Source organism: Thalassophryne amazonica, chromosome 14 (assembly GCF_902500255.1).
Source record: "Thalassophryne amazonica chromosome 14, fThaAma1.1, whole genome shotgun sequence".
Classification (NCBI taxonomy): domain Eukaryota; kingdom Metazoa; phylum Chordata; class Actinopteri; order Batrachoidiformes; family Batrachoididae; genus Thalassophryne; species Thalassophryne amazonica.
This window is the reverse complement of record NC_047116.1, coordinates 92,664,423-92,685,034: the sequence shown is the minus strand read 5'-3', so window position 1 is coordinate 92,685,034 and position 20,612 is coordinate 92,664,423. Positions and strand designations below refer to the sequence as shown.

At 40.4% G+C, this 20,612-nt stretch overlaps 1 protein-coding gene and 1 long non-coding RNA gene across 3 annotated transcripts in view; one reads left to right on the top strand and one right to left on the bottom strand.

Moving 5' to 3' along the window:
* The first annotated feature begins 1,535 nt into the window (after positions 1-1,535).
* Positions 1,536-20,443, top strand: LOC117524697. Its single transcript, XR_004564829.1, has 4 exons — positions 1,536-1,664; positions 2,261-2,263; positions 8,173-8,181; positions 20,432-20,443. It is a non-coding gene; the product is annotated as an uncharacterized LOC117524697 (long non-coding RNA).
* The window catches only part of LOC117524696 (mannose-1-phosphate guanyltransferase alpha-A), a 32,654-nt gene continuing 13,780 nt past the window's right edge, over positions 1,739-20,612 (bottom strand). The window contains exons 5-13 of one of the 2 annotated variants that reach the window (XM_034186514.1): positions 16,886-16,945; positions 16,675-16,805; positions 16,516-16,530; positions 11,240-11,374; positions 7,767-7,864; positions 7,637-7,683; positions 7,440-7,532; positions 4,879-5,047; positions 1,739-2,747 (exon numbers count right to left, since the gene is read on the bottom strand). In XM_034186514.1, coding sequence (XP_034042405.1) covers positions 2,647-2,747; positions 4,879-5,047; positions 7,440-7,532; positions 7,637-7,683; positions 7,767-7,864; positions 11,240-11,374; positions 16,516-16,530; positions 16,675-16,805; positions 16,886-16,945 — 849 coding nt within the window. In that variant the 3' untranslated portion in view covers positions 1,739-2,646. The remainder of the gene's footprint in view (positions 2,748-4,878; positions 5,048-7,439; positions 7,533-7,636; positions 7,684-7,766; positions 7,865-11,239; positions 11,375-16,515; positions 16,531-16,674; positions 16,806-16,885; positions 16,946-20,612) is intronic. The other variant, XM_034186515.1, reaches the window with a different exon arrangement.

Here is a 20,612-nt window from a genome sequence, read left to right as displayed (position 1 = left end):
TCATCCAGGATGTCTCTGTACATTGCTGCATTAATCTTTCCCTCAATCCTGACTAGTCTCCCAGTTCCTGCTGCTGAAAAACATCCCTACAGCATGATGCTGCACCACCATGCTTCACTGTAGGGATGGTACCTAGTTTCCTCCAAACATGATGCCAAAGAGTCAATCTTTGTCTTATCAGACCAGAGAATTTTGTTTCTCCTGGTCTGACAGTCCTTCAGGTGCCTTTTGTCAAACTCCAGGTGGGCTGCCATGTGCCTTTTACTGAGGAGTGGCTTCCGTCTGGCCACTCTACCATACAGGCCTGACTGGTGGATTACTGCAGAGATTATTGTCCTTCTGGAAGGTTCTCCTGTCTCCACAGAGGAATGCTGGAACTCTGACCAAGTGACCAGTGTTCTCGGTCACTTCCCTGCCGTCCCAGTATAAATCTTAATCTGTCTGAAGCATGAGACACTCTCTCGTCTGGCCTCGTTGGGGGTCAGAGACCCATGTTGGCCCAGTGTTTCTTGTACTTTCAGTACGTTGCTCATTGACTGCTGCCATTAGTGGGTTTTTCGCAGATCATTGACAGATGTGTTGTACACAAAGTTGTGTCTTAGTTTTTTTTTGTTTAACCGTTTTAGTTTATGTCGCCACAGTTTGCTTTTCTGAATGACCGACATAGATTAGTGCCACCTACTGCCATGGAGATAATGCACATCATAAAACATACGTTAGACATGTTGCACTTTTTGCTGCTAGTTGTACGCACGTTCAAACAAGTGAAACCTCATCAATATCCTAATAATGGAATAACATTTTGTACACTGTTAGCATTAAAGTTAGCTCACTCTAAAAGGAAACACTGACGTGGTTTCACAGTAAACACAAGTTTGATCACTGTAATTTTTTTTTTTTATTATTGTGAAGCACATTTCCATCCATCAATCTCAGCAGCACAACATGTTAATATTAAAAGTGAATCCTGTTAAGTACACACTCATTGGTCAGTTCCAGGCCAAACCTCACCTTGTAAAAATCAACAATTATTGGCTTAAATCGACTGAATCTATTATAATACATTCAGTGGATTTAGTGTAACTAATGGCACACTAGTTATCAAAAATAACTAGTCCCTGTGCAATAAATAGCTTCTCCTATAATACAAAGTGTTTATCATAAGGTTATTCAATTCGTCAAAACTGTTGATTTGTTCTCTGTAATAAGTCAGATGCTGCTTGTGTCGTCCTCTCCTCCTCTTACCTCGTGGCTGGAGCAGTGTACTGGTTTTATTTGTTCCTTAAAGCAAAATGTTTAATCCAAATATAAGGTTGTGGTTGAACAAACTTATATAAATTAAGGACACCAGATCTCCCAAATCAAAAATATGAAATGAATAAAAAGAAAATACAAAAGCCTCCTTCAGAACGTGTTGTTCCGTACAGACCCAGTGCGATGATGAGGTGTTCAGTGACTCGGCTAATGCCGGTTAAGTGTTGTCGTGCATCACGTTGCAGGCGGAGGAGCGGTCCTCGTCCTCTGCCGTCTCGGTCGCCCTTGTGGCTCGTCAAACTAAAAACGCCCTTCGTACAGTCTGGATGGAAGCGATCTGAATGCTACCTGTCACACGTCACCTTCGCTGTCTTTCCCTCCACAAACTTTATGTTGCACTCTGTTATCTAGTTGCTGATTTGTAAGTCTGACCCAGTGTTTCATTTGCTTAGAAACTCTGAGACCCATCAGGATCTACATTTAGCTACTAAACATCCATCTGGAGCAGAAAACATTCTTAAAACTCTTTTGTTTGTTGAGCGCCCCCACCCATGGCCCCAAAGCACTGCTAATTGTCTAATACACAAACGTAACATTTTCAATGGCGGATCGTCTGAAGAGAACTCAACAAAAAAATCTAAAATTTACAAATCCCAACAGGAACAAGACGTGCTGAAGTGATCCGGCGTTCTTTGTTGGCTTAATAATTTGAAGTTAATGTAGTGGAACTATAAATTGGAAGTTATCCCCATGATTGCAACGGCTGACTCTCACGGCCCCCCGCTAAGTCAGCAGTTCCAAAAGACAATGCTACTTGATTGCGATGTAAATCTTAAACTGACCCATTTCATTTGATGACAGTCAATTTTCGAGTTAAACACGGAAACACTGTAAAACATTTTAACCACAGCCCCTCGCTTCATAAACACAGCAAATTATAGATTAGCCACAGACGTCTGTTGAAAGAACGGTTCCCACGGGTCTGTCAGATGCCCTTGAGAAACAGACCGTGGTCATTTCTACCCAAACACACACAATTTTCCTGCCAAACAAATGTATTAAGCTGGTGCCTGTAGTAATTTTACAGTTCGGTAAAGTTAATAATAATAATAATAATAAAAAACCTCATATAAACCTCCTGTGTAGCAACTTCCAAGGTGAATCAACATCGTGATTAGCTTGTCTCCGCATACGTCAGTGTTGTCAACTTCCAATGATGCACGAAGGCTGAAGGACAAATATATAAACATCCATCTTTTGCCAGCACTAAGTGAATGTCCGATATCTTGTTTTTTGACGTGTTATATACAGTAACTCAAAGGCAGTGAAGGCGAGCCTCCAGCCACATCAGTCATCAGTGACACGAAGTGGGCCGAGCCGGAGGGAGATTAACTAAAGAATAATTTGGTTTTTGAAGCTGCAGTTCAGGTCTTTGTACGGGAGGACGATGGAGTTGAGTATTATCACCTCTGGAGGGATGGTCACGTTACACCCTGAGGGGACATAAAAAGACAGAAGATGAACACAATCAGTTACCACTTTAACACAAATGAGCAAAAAGCAAGTCCATTCAGTTTCTCACTTGTTTCAATCGGGGGTCGAGACAAGGTTAAAAATGGATTCTGATGCCTCAACACTTGAATCTACTTTCAGTGACTGCACAACCAACCGATTCTGAATTAATTCTACTGTGAAATGTAAAACTAAAGAGTTTTTTTTTTTGCTTTATTGAAGTTGTTTTGAAACACTGACCAACTGACTGTCACTACGGCGTCACACAATCTGTTTACATGCTCATTATCATCATTAGTTTAATGGCAGTATTTCTGATGTTTTTTAGAGACACTGGAAAAGAAAAGTAAGCATCCAGAGCTGATGTGCACAGACAAGGAGACAGAGATGTGTTTTATAGTTTGTGGACAAATGTGACTGCAGGTATTTGAGTATTTGAATAATGTTGGGACTGTGACCACAGGAGCCCATTCTCTACACCACTGGTTCCAAAAATGTTTTTTGCAGGACAGACACTTGGTCGTGAGAATATTTACAAGCTCCCCAACACACATCTTAAAACTCCACTGGAATTTATTGTTAACATTGTGATTTTTTTTTTATTACTTTCTCCTAAACCTGTCCATGTTCTGCTATTTCGTTACGTTGCCAGAAACAGTTGATGGTTTCCAGCCCAAAAACTGTAAAAACAACAACAAAAAACAGCACAATAAACTATGTGACTACAAAAATACTAGCTTCTTATACACACACACACACATATATATATATACATATATATATATATATATATATATATATACACACACACACACACACATATATGTGTGCAATAGCCAATCACAGATTAGCCTTTCTGTCCATCATTTACCTGTATTTTGGCATGCTTGGCACCAGAAAGTTATGTTGGATCCAAAGGGATCCAAAAAGGCTAGGACCAAAAGTTATATTGGATCGGTTCCCACTGACGAATAGCATTAGAGCTTACTGCTAACAGCTAGCCAATCAGAGCGCAGCATACGAAGGTAAGGAACTAGCTGACAGACGCTGCTTGAAAAAATGGCAACAAACATGTCAACAACTGCAGAAAATCATCTGCCAGCGAGGTTTGCTGAGTTCACAGAGGTGGAAACATTAAACTCCAAGGATGCCAAAAACACTAAGAAGGTATTCTGAATCAATCATATGCTGTTCGCAACAAAATAAATTGATCTAATTTACTTGATTCTTTGTTGTTTGCTTAATTTGGAAGGGGGGCGGAGAACATAATTGATGGATGGCAAGTCGTCCAACATAGAGAAATATTGGATGAAGAAAAGTTATATTGGACTACGCCTTGTCCAATATAACTTTTCTTCATCCAATATTTCTCTATGTTGGACTCCTTACCACACATTATAATATATATATATATATATATATATATATATATATATATATATACACACACACACACACACACACACACACACATATATGTGTGCAATAGCCAATCACAGATTAGCCTTTCTGTCCATCATTTACCTGTATTTTGGCATGCTTGGCACCAGAAAGTTATGTTGGATCCAAAGGGATCCAAAAAGGCTAGGACCAAAAGTTATATTGGATCGGTTCCCACTGACCAATAGCATTAGAGCTTACTGCTAACAGCTAGCCAATCAGAGCGCAGCATACGAAGGTAAGGAACTAGCTGACAGACGCTGCTTGAAAAAATGGCAACATGTCAACAACTGCAGAAAATCATCTGCCAGCGAGGTTTGCTGAGTTCACAGAGGTGGAAACATTGAACTCCAAGGATGCCAAAAACACTAAGAAGGTATTCTGAATCAATCACATGCTGTTCGCAACAAAATAAATTGATCTAATTTACTTGATTCTTTGTTGTTTGCTTAATTTGGAAGGGGGGCGGAGAACATAATTGATGGATGGCAAGTCGTCCAACATAGAGAAATATTGGATGAAGAAAAGTTATATTGGACTACGCCTTGTCCAATATAACTTTTCTTCATCCAATATTTCTCTATGTTGGACTCCTTACCACACATTATAATATATATATATATATATATATATATAATTTTAATTAAACATGAAGTGCATTTGCCCACTTACCGAGAATAGTAATGGAGGGCGTCAGTTTCCCATCTCTGAAGAGACTCTCGCTGTCAATCTTTGAATATGGGTCATTGGGGTTTGGGTCACTTGGCGTTCCTTCCACCCTTGCCCACTTGCCAATGGTACTATCCCATCCCACGACACTGTTCAGAACACAACTGCGATCCTGTGAGGGTAAAACATCGCCACATATTGTGATTGTTTTATTGACTTATATTATGACGTATGAATAAGTAGGTAACACGACTAAATGTGAATATTCACACCTTTAAATTAAACTTCTTTCAAAGTAAAGCTCTCATGCCAAATTGTCCTTGTAGCAAACTGTCCTTGTAGACCAGAAGTACTGAAATTCAATAAATTACCCAGAGCCAAAACTTGTTTCAGAAGCACAAAGTCATCATTGGAGATACATGACTGCATTATGTTAGCCTCCAAACGGTTACTGTAGACACTGTAGGAAAATGCACAGATACCAAGATCTTAAATCTTTATATATATATATATATATATATATATATATATATATATATATATATATAAATTAGTAAAAGTTCTATTTTTGTCAAGTATTTTAGAAAGTATTTTATTCTGGGATCATTACATACATATAAACTAAAATGTTTCAAGCATTTTTTTAATGTTTGATAATTATGGCCCACAACTCAAAAATGTGCATCTTAAAATAAGAGTATTTTGCAAGAGCAATCCAAAAAAATCATTTATAATATAGAAATATCCAAGTTCTGAAAAGCCTGTTTATTTGCACGCTCAGCACTTTGTTTGGGCTACTTCTCAATGGATTCCTGCATCAGTGCAGTGTGGCAGGGAGGTGATCAGTCTGTGGCACCACTGAGGCGTTCTGGAAGCTTACGTTGCTTTGACGGCAGCTTTTAGCTCATCTGTATTCTTGGGTCTTGATGTCCATCTTCCTCTTGACAATAACCATACATAGTCCAAGAAGTATTTTCTATGGGACCAACGAAGTACAGTAATACCATGGTCAGCAAAGCAGTACCTTGTTTTTATTTTTTGGAGCTGTCGCCCACAATTATCCAAATTAAACAAATGCTTGAATTTTTTTTGTTGTTGTTGTTTATATGTAATGAGTTAAGAATATATAATTTCACTTTCTGAAATATCTGACAAAAAATCTTGAATTTTTTCATGATTTTCAATTTTTTTCAGATGCACCTATATGGTGCAAAAGAAAATAAATGACTCACTGTCAAAAGTGCTAATAATGTTGCCAGTAAAATGTTGATGTCCCTGGTAGACAGTATGTAGATAGCTGTTTTCATCAATATTAGTTTTGATCTAAGCTACACTCCAAACTTGATATATTCTGTTGTGAGTGATAACACTGTTCTTTAAGTATATGACTTAAGCTCATATGTTTGCTCTTGGTTTGGCTGTCTGGTCAGGGTGATGTGTGCTGGATTCCTCTTTCAATAAGCCGAAAATGTGAAATAAGACTGTGGAATTGTTTTCTGAGTAATGAAGAGAACAGGATCAATAAGAAGGTTTTTCTTTGAGATAAATCACACAATTCACCATGGGCTATCAGTACTCCTGCTGCTACTTTTGAGGAAGCTGGGTCACTACACATGTACAGGAAAAACGTATCTTGTGGCATGAGGACAATCAAAGCAAAGTTTAATCAAATCTGGAAAGTAAAATGGTTCAATAATATTTTATTAAAACCCAAAATTAGAAACTTGTCAAGGAGTAGAGAGCTGCATTGGGATTGGGTCCCACCAGGTCCCACGGGACCCAACGCAAATGTGGTGGGAGCATGCGATCAGAACTTCGCTGCAGGCGGGAGTGGGCAGTACGGAAGTGACATGATGACTCGGTCAACAAAAGAGAATAGCGTAAAGTATGTGGTGTCCACATGCTACTTTCATCTGAAATAATTTAACAGGACCAGAGGACATTAACAGGAGCGGCATGCAGACTGAACTGTCACATGAAACTGTCTTTAAGCTAAAAGAAAACAACCAAATGTAGCGCTATTCCTGAGCAGTGCGTTAAAAGACATAAGTCAGAGTTCTTTAGTTGCACAGCTGAGAAGAGAAATCCTTCCCCTGGCCCTTAAAGTTGGTAGATTAAAAAAAAATAATTCCCAAAGATAAAAGATTGTGTGAATTAGAAGAAGTTGAGAATTAATTTTTCTTCTATACTATTGTGGTTATGATGACATAATACCATCAATGAATGAGACTTGGGGAAAAAACCATCAAGATATTCTTTTTGTTTAGTATTAGTTGTAGTTGGTACTCCTGTTTTTGGTCTGTTTATTTAAATAATTGTGTCTCATAAACCTGTTTGAGCCGGGCACATTACTTGTGCGTGACATGATAATAAAATCAATCGATCGTAATGTGCATTTTGGAGAGTGGAGTAATAAAAACTACCGACAGAGCTGTGCTTTGTGCTGTTTTCATTAATAACTATCAAACTGTGTGGCAATGAGCTCTGGTTACTCCTGTGCAGCCACATTGCGAAAATTCTTTCCCTTTGCACAGCTTCACATGCTGGCATAGATAGGGACTCACCTGTAGCGTGGCACCATGGAGGATGATGGACTCTCGAACTCTCACTCCAGCACCTATGGTTACTCCCATGCTAACTGAGACATTGGGACCCAACTACACAGAAAATAAAGAAACCTCACGTATCCACTGCTGCATATTTTTCAACACAGTTCTAATTATTATTTTAGTCAAAGTTCCAACAGGATGAGGACACTTACTGAAGCAGTGGGGTCAATACTGGCTGTAGGATGAATGTAGACATTACCTACGGGGACGAGAACAAGTGTGAATTCACGCGTTATGAGTATGAGACAGAAACAGAAGTTGACAACGGTTTGGGAGCTTTACCAATGATTCTGGGACCGCCCTCTTTATTTGTGGCCAGTCTTTCAGGATGACTGTTGTGATACTGGTTGAGGTACAACCGACTGGCATAAATTGCAGACCTGTTCAGGGGAGAAAAGAACAAATATTTATATATAGAAATACTACCAAATATTTGTTGGAAGCCACATTATGTGTGCAGATTCGTTCTTTTTGAAATGTTTTGGAATTTTGTTTTTTTTTTTTATATCAAAAACCTAACTGACCTGGTTCAGTTAATATTGTATAAGAAAGAAGTTGGAATGTAATGTTTACTAATCATTGATTATGACCCTCAAATCTTTTTTTTTGGGGGGGTGGGGGGGGTGGGGAGTGACTAACTGTGGGCAGTGCAGCGGCTTTGTGGTTAGCATGGTTGCCTCTCAACAAGAACATCCTGGTCCTTTCTGTGTGGAGTTTGTATGTTCTCCCCATGTTTGGGTGGGTTCCCTGCAGGTTTGGTGAATTGTGAGTGTGATGAAGTTTGTCTGTTTATATATGTTGGCCCCATAACAGACGGGCGGCCTCTCCAGGGTGGACTCCCCCTCTCACCCAATGACCGCAGCCATGGACTTGAGTGCCCCCCTTCTCTTGTGACCTTCAAATGGAGTAAGAAGGATTAGAAAATGGATGGATTTGGACTTCAACTGTGTCATATCACTTAGAGCGCCACAAAGGGGTAAAGATAATGTTTTGTTGGAGTGTAAGAACTCTTAGATGAAATGAATTGGACATATGTATACACACAGAATGAATCAAAAGGCAAACTCAACGCACTGATAATGTCAGTTTCCCTGGTGATTAAGTTTTCACTTCTTCAGCAGCGTGTTTTGTGTCTTGCCCTTTCTAGAACATGTCCATCTGTGTCAGAATAATCACGTTACTGTACGTTACCCAGAGGCTCAGACACTCAAGGGCACCTCAAATGATAAGCATTGTAGTGATACCAGCTGTTTTTCTAGTGTTACAGGCAGAGCTCATCCCTTCAAGACTGTGAACATTGTTCTCTCAGTAGTGTAGTTACTTCCGGAGGTATGGGTATTTTTTACTGTTTGTAGCATGCTCTGCCCACAGACATCGCTCGTTATTCAGATGAAGGCAAGCCAAGTATGTTCTCCTCATTCTCCATGATTACAATAGCTTGTCTTCAAGATCAGACTGTTTTGCCAAAGTTTGCATGCAATCAGACTGAAGGATTTGCAGACATGGAAACAACTGGTGACTCAAATGGAATGTGGGAGTTCTACCACAACCAGACCCTGAAAGTTTCCTGGGACTGTACTGGAATCACCAATGTCCACTGGAGGAGGTTTTTCCATATCTGAGGCTACTCTAAATATCATCCAGAGAGCTCGTACTGCTCTGATTGTGAGCGCTTGCAGGGACCTGAGGACGTAGGCTTTGACAGTCCTGAAGGCAGACAAGGAGGCGATTTTCTCTGAAGTACTGTCCTATTGGGCAATCTACGTGGAGTAGCTTCACACGGCTGATTCTCCTCCCAGGATGTTAAACGTCCCCAATGCAAGGGTTGTGGTGGCTGATCCTCCAGTCAGTGGTGAACCACCTAATGTCTATCAGATCACAAAGGCAGTGAAACAGCAGAGGGCAGGGAAGGTTCCTCTGATCTGCACTGTTGAAATTGAACTCATTCAGGCATGTGGAGATGATGTATTTCTGTAATTTGCACCACATTTTACCAGAATTGAGCAACTTTAATTTTCAAACCCTGTACAAACTGTAATTGACCTTTGTCACCATTTTTGCTGTTTTTACCCCATAACGCCATAACATTCAGTCATAGACAGCCCAAATTATACCTTTTTGGAATCTTTATGCTCAGACAAATAATGTGGTGTAGTTTTCACTATGACTGGAGCATCTTTTAATTTTGACCCCTATGTAATTCTTCAATTGACCCCTACCTGGCTGTCCGGTTTGTTCAAAGGACTAATATCTAAGGAGTATTTGTCCCGAAATTGTTGCTTCTATCACCATTTGCAGGACTGTTTCAGTTATCTGCTGCACTATTTTGGCTACATCTCTGGTAAAAGTACTTTACAGTACCTAGGAGAGCTACTTATGGAGCCAAGAAGCCCCTGGTAAAAGGTGTTTTGTGAGACTGATATAATCAAGAGAAAAAAGGTCCAAGTCTTCAGGTACTGGTGCGTCCAGTCTTAGTTACGAGATGCATCAGTCACTGGATCCTTGGATACCACTGGAATGACTTTGTGTCAAACTGTTATATAGGGAGGCTCAGATGAGGCACACTACATGTAGCTCCATGTACCTTACTTCATGCATGACCAAGCGCCTCAGAGCCAAAGACTCCAGTGACTAGAAAAGTTCAAAGAGCCACCCATGCATCACCTACCTGCAGCAAACAGATGACTACTTTTGGGATGTGGGAATGGACTGGACGCCTGCCTGGGTGGTTGCTACCCAGAACAACATGTAGTGCTGTACCATGGTGGATGCAGACGTGTGTAGCACCAGCACTTGCTCCAAGTGCACTGCTTTGTCAACATTTTTTTTTTAACTTCCAATCAGGCGAATTTCCAGTTCCACTGTTTACAATGCTTGAAGTTCACATTTTATTTTATTTTATTATCTTTGCATGTGTCTACAAGAAAACCATGCAAGTTTATCCAGCGCTTTAAGAGTGTGAACATGCAGGCTTGGAAAGGAAGAGATGTCATGTGAGGAATCTCAACAGGACTGCTGTGGTGGTCTACATGGGACTTTAAAGCAGTTATCAATGCTAGCTGTTAGCACGTCTACGATACACTCTATTGTCCCTTCCGGGAAATTTGTCTTGGACTCCAAGAGCTGCACAAGTAAAACTGCTATGACATAATTACATGACTCATGCATATTACATAACTTAATACACACACCAATCATACATATTGCACATCCCTAATACACATATCCAAACTGCACATACCCCTATTACACAGCAGACTCACATAAATAATTCATGCATATTGCACATATCCCTAAAATACATACCCCTATTGCACATATGGTTAAGGAAAATACTGACAGTGAATAAATAACACTAAAATAGCAATGCCACCATGTCATTAACGCACAATACTACTACCTATCCCAGGAACCACTATTTAAGACTAATTGACGTGGGCACAAATGAGCACAAATGTCTGTTTTATTGGCTTCCTGACTGTAGCTGGACAAATGAAAAAAAATTAAAAGAAGCAAATGTGACGATGGCAAACGACTATTTAATGATGTCATGTGGAACTTTGAAATATGAATGGTTACGAAGCCCCTGTGAAGCAGCAAGCAGCATCAGACAGCAGGACGATATTCTCTGTGATTACTGTGTGTCGCTAACTACGGCGGCCCGAATGTGACTATATGCAGTCGGTAGAATTACAGAGTTGTACATCATGCAAAAATCATGTCCATTCTGGTGATTGTGGTGATGACATTCTCACCCTGCAGATTTGATCTGGCTCCAGAAGCTGGAGGTTTTATACACGTACAGTTTGCCCTGTCCTGCCACGGCAGTGAAGATGTCCTTCTCCAGCCGGATAGCCTCTGCCCGCTGCCACCCATTGGATGGCTCTTCTCTGCAAGGAAAGAGAGCTTCAATGTAAGACGCCAAGCTTAAAATCAGGGCCAAGACCATCATTTTATTCATCTTCTGGACAAAGTTGGAGCTATGAATTAATAACAGAACTGAACACCACATATGAGCTTGATGTCAATATCCTCTCTCTCCTGAACTCTTCAACACTTGAAAGCGTTTTCATTCTTGCTTAAATGCACACATTTGGAACCTGTAAGTCTATGAGTGTGCAATCTTTTTTCTCTGTAATCAGGCAAAATTAAAAACAGGAAATTGAATGTATTTGGAGTCTGGATTATTGTCCATATTGAACTGTGTTTCTTATGGGCTTTGAAGAGAGCATGTCAGACATCTGTATCTGATATTTATGCTGCAAATTTTGATGGTGGACAGCACAGTGGATTAGTGGTTAGCACTGTTATCTCACAGTGAGAATGTCCGGGTTAGCTTCCGGGTGCTCCGGCTTCCTTTAGTGTCCAAAGACACTCAGGTTAGGTGAATTGGTGACTCTAAATTGACCGTAGATGTGCATGTGAAGGAGTTTGTCTGTATATGTGGCCCTAAGATAGACTGGCATCTTGTCCAGGGTGTACCCCATCTCTCGTTCAATAACCACAGGGGATACGCTCCAACCCACCTGTGACATTAATTGGAACAAGCAGGTTTAGAAAATGGATGGGTGGATTTTAATGCTTCTTGACAAAAAAAGTTGGAAAAGCCCCCAACTCAGAGTAACCTAATTCACCAGGATGACCAAAGTTTATTTTAATGGTGGGGAAAAAAAAAAGGTGCGCATGTACACTCTTATGAGCTGCCAGTAAGGTATTGGGGGTGGGGGGTGGGGGTGTAGTGTAGTTAAAACAATATGAGGTGTCTAGTCTGGGGTATTCTGTGATATGTCATTTATCTAGGTGACATCCAGTACCAGTCAAATGTGTGGACACACTTTCTCTATTTAATTGGTGTGGCCAACTTTTTGACTGGTAAAATATATTTTAATTTCCGTGGTTATCATCATTTTTACAAATAACCAAGCTGATGTGAGGATTACATCTATATTATAAAAGCGTATGGCTTCGATCACAGCTAAACTGGGGAGAGCTGACATTTGCCGTTATACTTATGTATTTTGGGTCAAGGATGAAAGCTACAAAATGAAAAGTTGATAGGACAAATATTTTTTGAGAAATTATCGATTTTAGCTAACCAGTAAACAATGGACATTGTGCTGCAATGCGCCATGGGACTTCAGGGTTTTGAGGTTTCAAATGTTGTTATTGTGGTTTATGTTAGTTTAACAGTGTTGTTAGTGTCATTGATAAATTGTGTTTTTGTCGTTCAATTGATTTAGTCAGTTTACTTAAGTGTTACGTTGCTGTTACCATGAGTAGCTTAAATGTCATGTTGGTACCATGAGTGAAATGTGTAGTGCTTTTAATGTCTTCTGCCACCGCCTCTGTCAAATTAAAAGCACCTGCTTACAGGATATTGCAGAAGAGACAAAAAGCTGTGCGTGCAATTTTGATCATGCACAAACTGTGGAGAGCTGGCATTTACCGTTTGGTATGTTTATGTATTTTGGGTCAATGATGAACGGCACCAAACCCTAAAGTTGATAGGATTAATATTTTTACAGAAGTTACATATATTAGCCAACAACACTGAACAATGGACATTGATATTTACATTCTAGACTCACACGCCAATCCAGCAGGGGGCAGTAAATCTATATATTAAATGTATGAGTGTGTGTGCATGCGTGATTTTATTTAGTAAGTTCAATGCAAGTACATAATATAACTGTAAATACATTAAAATACTTGCATGATACAAGAAAGTGAAAACACTTAATTCCATTGTGGTCCATTTAAAAATGACAGAATTGAAGTAATAATAATATTATAATAAAAATAATGTGTATATGATAACAAGAACCTAAACAATTTGAAAATACATTAAGACAGTAAATTAACATTGAGAAATTATGTAATTAACAGGAAATAAAAGGGTTGAGTTCTTCAAAAAACTGCTGCGGTCTAAAGTCTAAGGTTCTAAAAACATTCTAGACTCACATGCCATTTCAAATCATAACAGAAACTTTGCACAATTTATTACCACCCTTGAAAAATGTCAGCTAACTATTTTATAAACACGACCCGATTTAGAGCCTGTGGATCCCCACGGGCAACGCGCTAGTAAAGAACAGACATCACTATAATGGAAAACATGCCAATTCTTCTTTCCTGGGGCTCATTTTCTTTAATTAAAGCTCAGTGTGACAGAAAATGCAAATAAATTGTTGGGACAGCCAAAAACTTCAAGCAGTTGAAGGCTTGTGTGGACCCCAGACTCTCAACCATTTTTTTTTCTAAAACACACTCAGTTGTCTGATGGCAGCAATTGGACTCTTATCCATCACTATTTGACTACCTGTCATGACTATAACACAGGGTTCTAGCTAGCGCAAACTTGCGTTATGGCCCAGTACGCTATAATTTTGGACCGTTACGCTTATTTTCAATACAGCGTCTGTAATCAACCGTTTCTGCAGCGCGACTCCAGTTTAAAGCTTGAATCGAAGCAATGCTTCGATTCAATGGCTCGTGGCTCTTTGATTCGCTGCTCTTCAGAAGTGGTAAGTCCGCTTCTTAACCCCTCTGAAAGCCATTAAAATATCATGAGTCACTTTTGTGTGGATTAAAGTCACTAACTGTCTTGTTGCAATCAACAAACGAGAATCGTCCTCCGTTCCGTTTACATAGCTCCAAACGCTGCGCAGCTCTTTGCTGAGACAGAGTCCGCTCGGAATTAATAACTTCAAAACGAATCGCCGCTTTAAATAAAATGACACCTCTTTACAAACGGTGCAATACAGACAATAAACTACAATTGACTAAAACCTTTTTTCCTCCCAAAATGAGACGTCCTACAGCACAGCTGCAAGAGCTCAGCTCAGATATGGAAATACATTCATGCCAATAATAATGTCTGAAAGGAAATGCTTTTGACAAAAACTAACATTTTATTTCTGTTTATGTCCAGAGATCAAGGATCCACCATGTAGAGTTTATTATGTCCAGAGTTTAAGGATCCAGTAAGTAATTTCATATTTATTTACTTTAAGACTCAATAAAATGCTGTTCAATTTCAATTTAATCAGCTTATAAAGCGCCAAATTACAACAAAAGCCATCTCAAGGTGCCTCACACAGAACAGTTCAACATAAAAAAATTAAAATAAATAAATAATAAAAAAAAAAATCAAATACCTCATTAAAAACAGAAGTAAAAGAATAAAACATAACAAAATAAAAACTACTCATAAGAAAGAGAATAAAAATAGGTTTTAAGTCTTGACTTAAAAATGTCCACGGACTCCGACTGCCTCACTGAGGGCCATGTACTGGCTAACCCAGAATGAGATTGCCCACTCAACAAACTTCCCCAGCCTTCTGGACATGATGAAGGGACTTGGGCTGTCATACCTGGCTTTTCCCCCTAGAATGGCCAATTTTTAAGCTTGAATTTTCAAAAGCTTCCCCCTTCCGCCCCCCCCGCCCCCCGATCGCTTCGCTCCCTCGACATTACTACTACGCTAGAATTTTATCCTAGCTAGAACCCTGATAACAAATGACTGAGACAAAATATATTAATCTCTTTACAAATTAACAAAAACATCAGCCATAAGGTGGTGACTTCAAACGTCTTAAATATTTTGTAATTGTCAAAACATATTAATTTAAAATGTAACAAAGACAAATACAAGGCAAAAGTCAGTTGGTTCCAAACTTTTAAATGGTATTCTAACACTGGCGAAGGTGAAGGAATTGTTTAATATATGAGGGCCAGTACAAATGGCTGCATTGTCGGCCTTTAAGCGTTTTAAGATTTCCATTGTCCAGTTGTGAGTGAAAAATCAACAAAATTATGGGACATTTACTGTCAAAAGCCTCTCTTAAAGCCAAAGTGAAACCGGGATCCATTACCCTATGAGTCCAGCTCTCAGGCTTAAAATTCCACTTCTGATAAACTGAGCTAACTGCTGTCAGTGCTGCGTTAAAACCAATGCTGACAACTCAACCGTTTTTGAAAATGGAAGGAGAAGAGCCTACGTGCTCCACTTTAATCAGGATCTCAGCTACTGTATATCCAAACATGTGCCCCTGAGATGAAACAGCGTTAAATATTGATGAAAAGAATATTTTAAAAGGTATTACACTAATCATCAATGTTCTGCCAAAAAGGAGGCAACGTGTCCCCCATGAGACTTTGCAGCATATCCCTTTTCATTTACATCAAGTGTCTTGGATGTTTTCTACATTGTGCTGATTCAGTGAAGCTTCTTTAAAGTGCTACTGATCTTTTCAGGTGGATCATGCACAATATACCACAATGAAAATAAACAGGGATTAAAGCTTCAGAGATGAATAAATTCATGTGTTACTTTAGTATGATCATTATTACTACGTGCTCCACGGTTGCAATCCTTCAATGTACACATTTAACATGTGAGCAGGCGCGTGGATATTGCTGAAGCTCAGAGGTAAAGCAGCGGGAAGTCAAGTTACTTATAAAATCAACAAGGACTAGCGAGGCACAGGAACATTACATAATTTTCTCTGGCAACTGTGCAACAAAGTCTGACCCCCTCTGAGCGATCCAATTAGTGTTTGTGATCCAGCCTCAAAAAAACAACAGGGACAACATAGAGGAACATAATAATAGACATGTGAAAGTCAGCAAATGCTCTGTTGCCTCGTTTAGGTGAATAAGTGGAAGACAGCATTCCGAGGACAACAACAAACCGCCCATGGGCAACTTTTTTCTTCATTAAAGTTTGCTTTTAAACTGCGACCCCAACTACCCCAACATGTTTACGAGTCTGTCAAACAAACAACCGTGCAAATTTAGAGGACGGAGAATTACAAGACTCCTGTTTATGGAATCCAAAAAGAAGTGCATAATTTGGTGGCATATGTGCGCATGCTGTCACCAAAGCAGTGGGGAGGGAGATGATGCCAGTGGTGGTGGTTACGTGGGGTGGGTAGAAAAGGATCTAGTCATCTATGCCTCACATTGACTCAGCCTTCTACACACCAAATACTCTATAACCACACCGTGCAGTCCAAATGTACCAACTTACCCATCAAAGGGACACCTGACATTTATATAAGGAAACATAACTCATGACAGGGAGGACAAGAAAAGGGGAAAAAAGACAAATGAAGAGAACCAAAAGAGGAATTATGATGATAATAATGATACTGACGTGCATTTAGTCACATCCAGTCCTCCTACTCACATCATCATGTCCTGCTGATTCTTCTGGAAGACGGCTCCGATATGCTGGAAGATGTCCGAGTTAAAGAGGTAAATACCACAGTTGATAATGTCGCTGACAAATGTGCTCGGCTTCTCCACATAATGTAAGACCTGAGGAAAACAAGAATTTGTGTCCATATGAAAACTGTAAACTAACCAGTGATTAAAACGAGACAGGACGGGGTCATTACCTCATTTGTTTCTTCATTTTCAACAATACAGCCATATTTCAGGGACTGCGTTCTGTTTGCCTATTGTGAGAGGGAAAAAGAGGAATATAATACTGTGTTCGACCAACGTGGCAACTAACAGAAAAAGCCCTGAAGCAACAAATCTGTCCAGCTTGAGATAAACTTCAGTAAGAGATGTCCTCAATAGTAAGGACAATTAGAACACAGTTTGACAGCACTTTTCCCCCCAACTGAAGCAGAAGCTCAAATGGCTTTACAATGATGCCTCACATTCTCACACACACACACATATATATATATATATATATACACACACGAGGGCTGTCAATAAAGTAACGGTCCTTTTTATTTTTTTCAAAAACTATATGGATTTCATTCATATGTTTTTACATCAGACATGCTTGAACCCTCGTACGCATGCGTGAGTTTTTCCACGCCTGTCGGTGACGTCATTCGCCTGTGAGCACGCCTTGTGGAAGGAGTGGTCCCGCCCCCTCGTCGGATTTTCATTGTCTGGAAATGGCGGAATGAAAAGGACTTTTTTTCTATCAGAATTTTTTCAGAAGCTGTTAGAGACTGGCACCTGGAAACCATTCGAAAAATTTATCTGGCTTTCAGTGAAAATTTTACGGGCTTCACAGAGAATAAGGACTTTAACTACAGGTTTAAGGACCCCTTTAAAGGACGGTCGGTGCGCCGTGCTGCGAGCTGCGATGATGCGGCACAAACCACTGGATCATTTCTAAGCTGATGGCTCTGTGGATACGAGACCGTCGTGTGCTCTTTCTCTGGTTATCACAAGACCTGGACATCAGCCATTTTCCGGCAGATTTCACTTTTAACAAGAGATTTTGTCATGGAAAGCCGCGCGGAGGCTTCGCGCGTCACGACCGATTCGCTGATGAAGCGAGACAAAGGAACACCTCCGTTTCGGAGTGTTAGAGGACAAGTTGGGACATGTCCAGCTCTCCACAAGTTCTTTTATACTCACTCGACTGGTAAGCACTGAAAGCCGAGATAGACATGCATCACCTGCATCAAATTCCATCGTGTCAATATTTACAATGTGCTTGAGCAATAACAGGTGAAGTTGCTCATATAAGTTTCTTAAATATTTTTTTACAGCCACTCTTAAAACTTCAGTTATCTTTATAATTTTATTACTGGTAAGCTTTAGAATTGATTTAGATGCGATATACCGTATTTTCCGGAGTATAAGTCACACCAGCCACTTTATCCATTATAAAGAAAAACAAACCATAAATAAGTCGCACCGGAGTATAAGTCGCACCAGCCACTTTATCCATTATAAAGAAAAATAAACCATAAATAAGGTCCACTGGACTATAAGTCCCATGGACATACAGGTATGTTAACATGAAAAGTTCAGATGATAATATTGTGACGGCTACCGTTTTCGGATGCATATTTCACCAGTCGCAACTTGTAATCTGCAGAGTATGATTTTCTTTTTGGTGGCATTTTTTCGGGCCTTCTCCGTTGTCTTGTTATGTTATCAGTAACGTTAAAATTTTTATTTTTCTATGGTAGTCAGAAGTCGCAGGAACAGTCACACAAGCCTCGAGTGCCCTCTCGTGAGCTGCATTTTACCTACGGATATGTTTGTATTTTGCGGACCACACTGCGAGCCGAACCATGCAGCACCTACCTGCGCAGCTCATGACCTCCCAGCGGTGTCGATCCAGCTCCTTCCAAGTGCAGACGCTAATCCTCCGCCGTCGCTCAGTGCTCCCATGCAGCTCTCAGCGTCAACTCTGCTCACACTGATATCCAAGGGTTGAAGCTGTCTTGTTAGCCGTCCCGGAATAAACACCATGTTCGTCTGCTTCAAACGCTTTTCACAATCATCGACGCCAGCTCCTTCCAAGTGCACACGCTAATCCTCCACCGTCGCTCACCCAATGCTCCCACGCAGCTCTCAGCGTCAACTTAAACACTATGCTCACATTGATATCCAAGGGTTGAAGCTGTTCTGTTCGCCATGCCAGAATAACAGCAAGCACCGTGTTCTTCAGCTTCACACGCTGTGGGTGAGGTGAGGAATACGCATCCAAAGTTCTGTTCTCTGATTGGTTATCGCGACCAGCGTGAACTATAGGATGGCCGTCATACTACAGTGCCCATGATGCATTGCATTTCCTTTTCCGGTGGCCATTTTAAAACATAGATCGACTCTCACGTAAAATTGTTTTGTTACAGTAAATTAATTGAGATCCTACCGGTATATTTTTCATTTATAAGTCGCACCGGAGTATAGGTCGCACCCCCGGCCAAAACATGTAAAAAAGTGCGACTTACAGTCCGGAAAATACGGTACTCAATATCTCACAGGAATATATCATTTACAATTATCTGGGAGCTACTTTTTGCGCAGGAATTCATCAAGTATATCAGCGGCAGGCGTGTACTAACACAGAATACCCAGAAACTGTGGGAAGTTATTCGGCCAAAACAAGAGCGTCCACTTTTAGCTTGTCATAAACTAAGCTAGTGGCGCTCGTGAGAGTGTGATACACACACACATACACACACACCAATGTCAGGATGCTGCCATGCAAGGTGCTCAACCGCACACCGAGAGCAACATGGGGATTACGGACCTCGCGGAAGGCCCTTTAGTGATTGTCCTGTTTGACAGAGAACTGAACCAAAGATCCCCTGTGGTGGTCTGTAGTGTTGCCAGGTCTTTGGGCCACCTATGTGGCCATGAGGTCGTGCCTGGAGCCATGTGGCATGGACAGAACTCTTGACAATCAGTCACAATTCACATTATCACACGTCTCATTACGTCTACCAGAGTCTGCACATAAACTTTTAGTTTTCTGACATTCATGTAACTCATTTTCACTCAATATACACCTTAACTTATTTATACTCCACCTGAACACCCCGTCACCATTTTAGTTCATGTCCTTGTTGTTGTTGGAGACACTGTTTTTGTGGTCATGTGTCACTGTGATTGTTTGTCTAATCCAGAGGTCTGAAACTTATTCCAGAAAGGGCCAAGAGGGTGCAGGTTTTCTTTGCAACCACCCACTCCAGCAGGTCATTTCACTCATTAACTGATTCCATCTGCAGTCTAATCTTTTAGTCTACTAAGCTGAATGAGGTTAGTCACCTAACATTATCCACCTAATTTACGTTTCATATCCACAGCTAAACTTGTAATTTTGCTGTTTTGCATTAGTCAGCGATTTTCACAGTCACAGTGGCCTCACAAGTACTGTTGCCAAGAAACGCCTCCAATGCTCGACAGTTTTGTTCACTTCCAAGTTGGTCTCTCTGCGACAAACATGGCCGAGTCTGCCACAGACGAGGATTATTGCTCCTGACCTTGGCATAAGTAAACATCTCCACTGGATTATTGCGGTCCCTGAACACCTGATCCCACTGCAAGTTTCTCCTTCCTTTCGTACATGGCAGCTGCCTTTTTTGAGGTAAGACACTGAGGTTTTCTCGACTAAAATAAGATTAGCCTCCTCTGTACCAGGCTAAAAACTTTAGCCAGGTAACGCAAAAATTTAGCTGACTAAGCATGTTGTGTAACGATTAAGGTCAAAAGATGAGTCGACTAAGTGAGTTTAGTCCACTAAAAAGAATAGACTGCTTTATGAAACCAGGCCCTGGTCCAATTGTTCTTTTGTGTGTTCACCTCTCAATTTACAGGGACGAAACGGTAGCAAATCGCTGCTGCAATATTACAGTT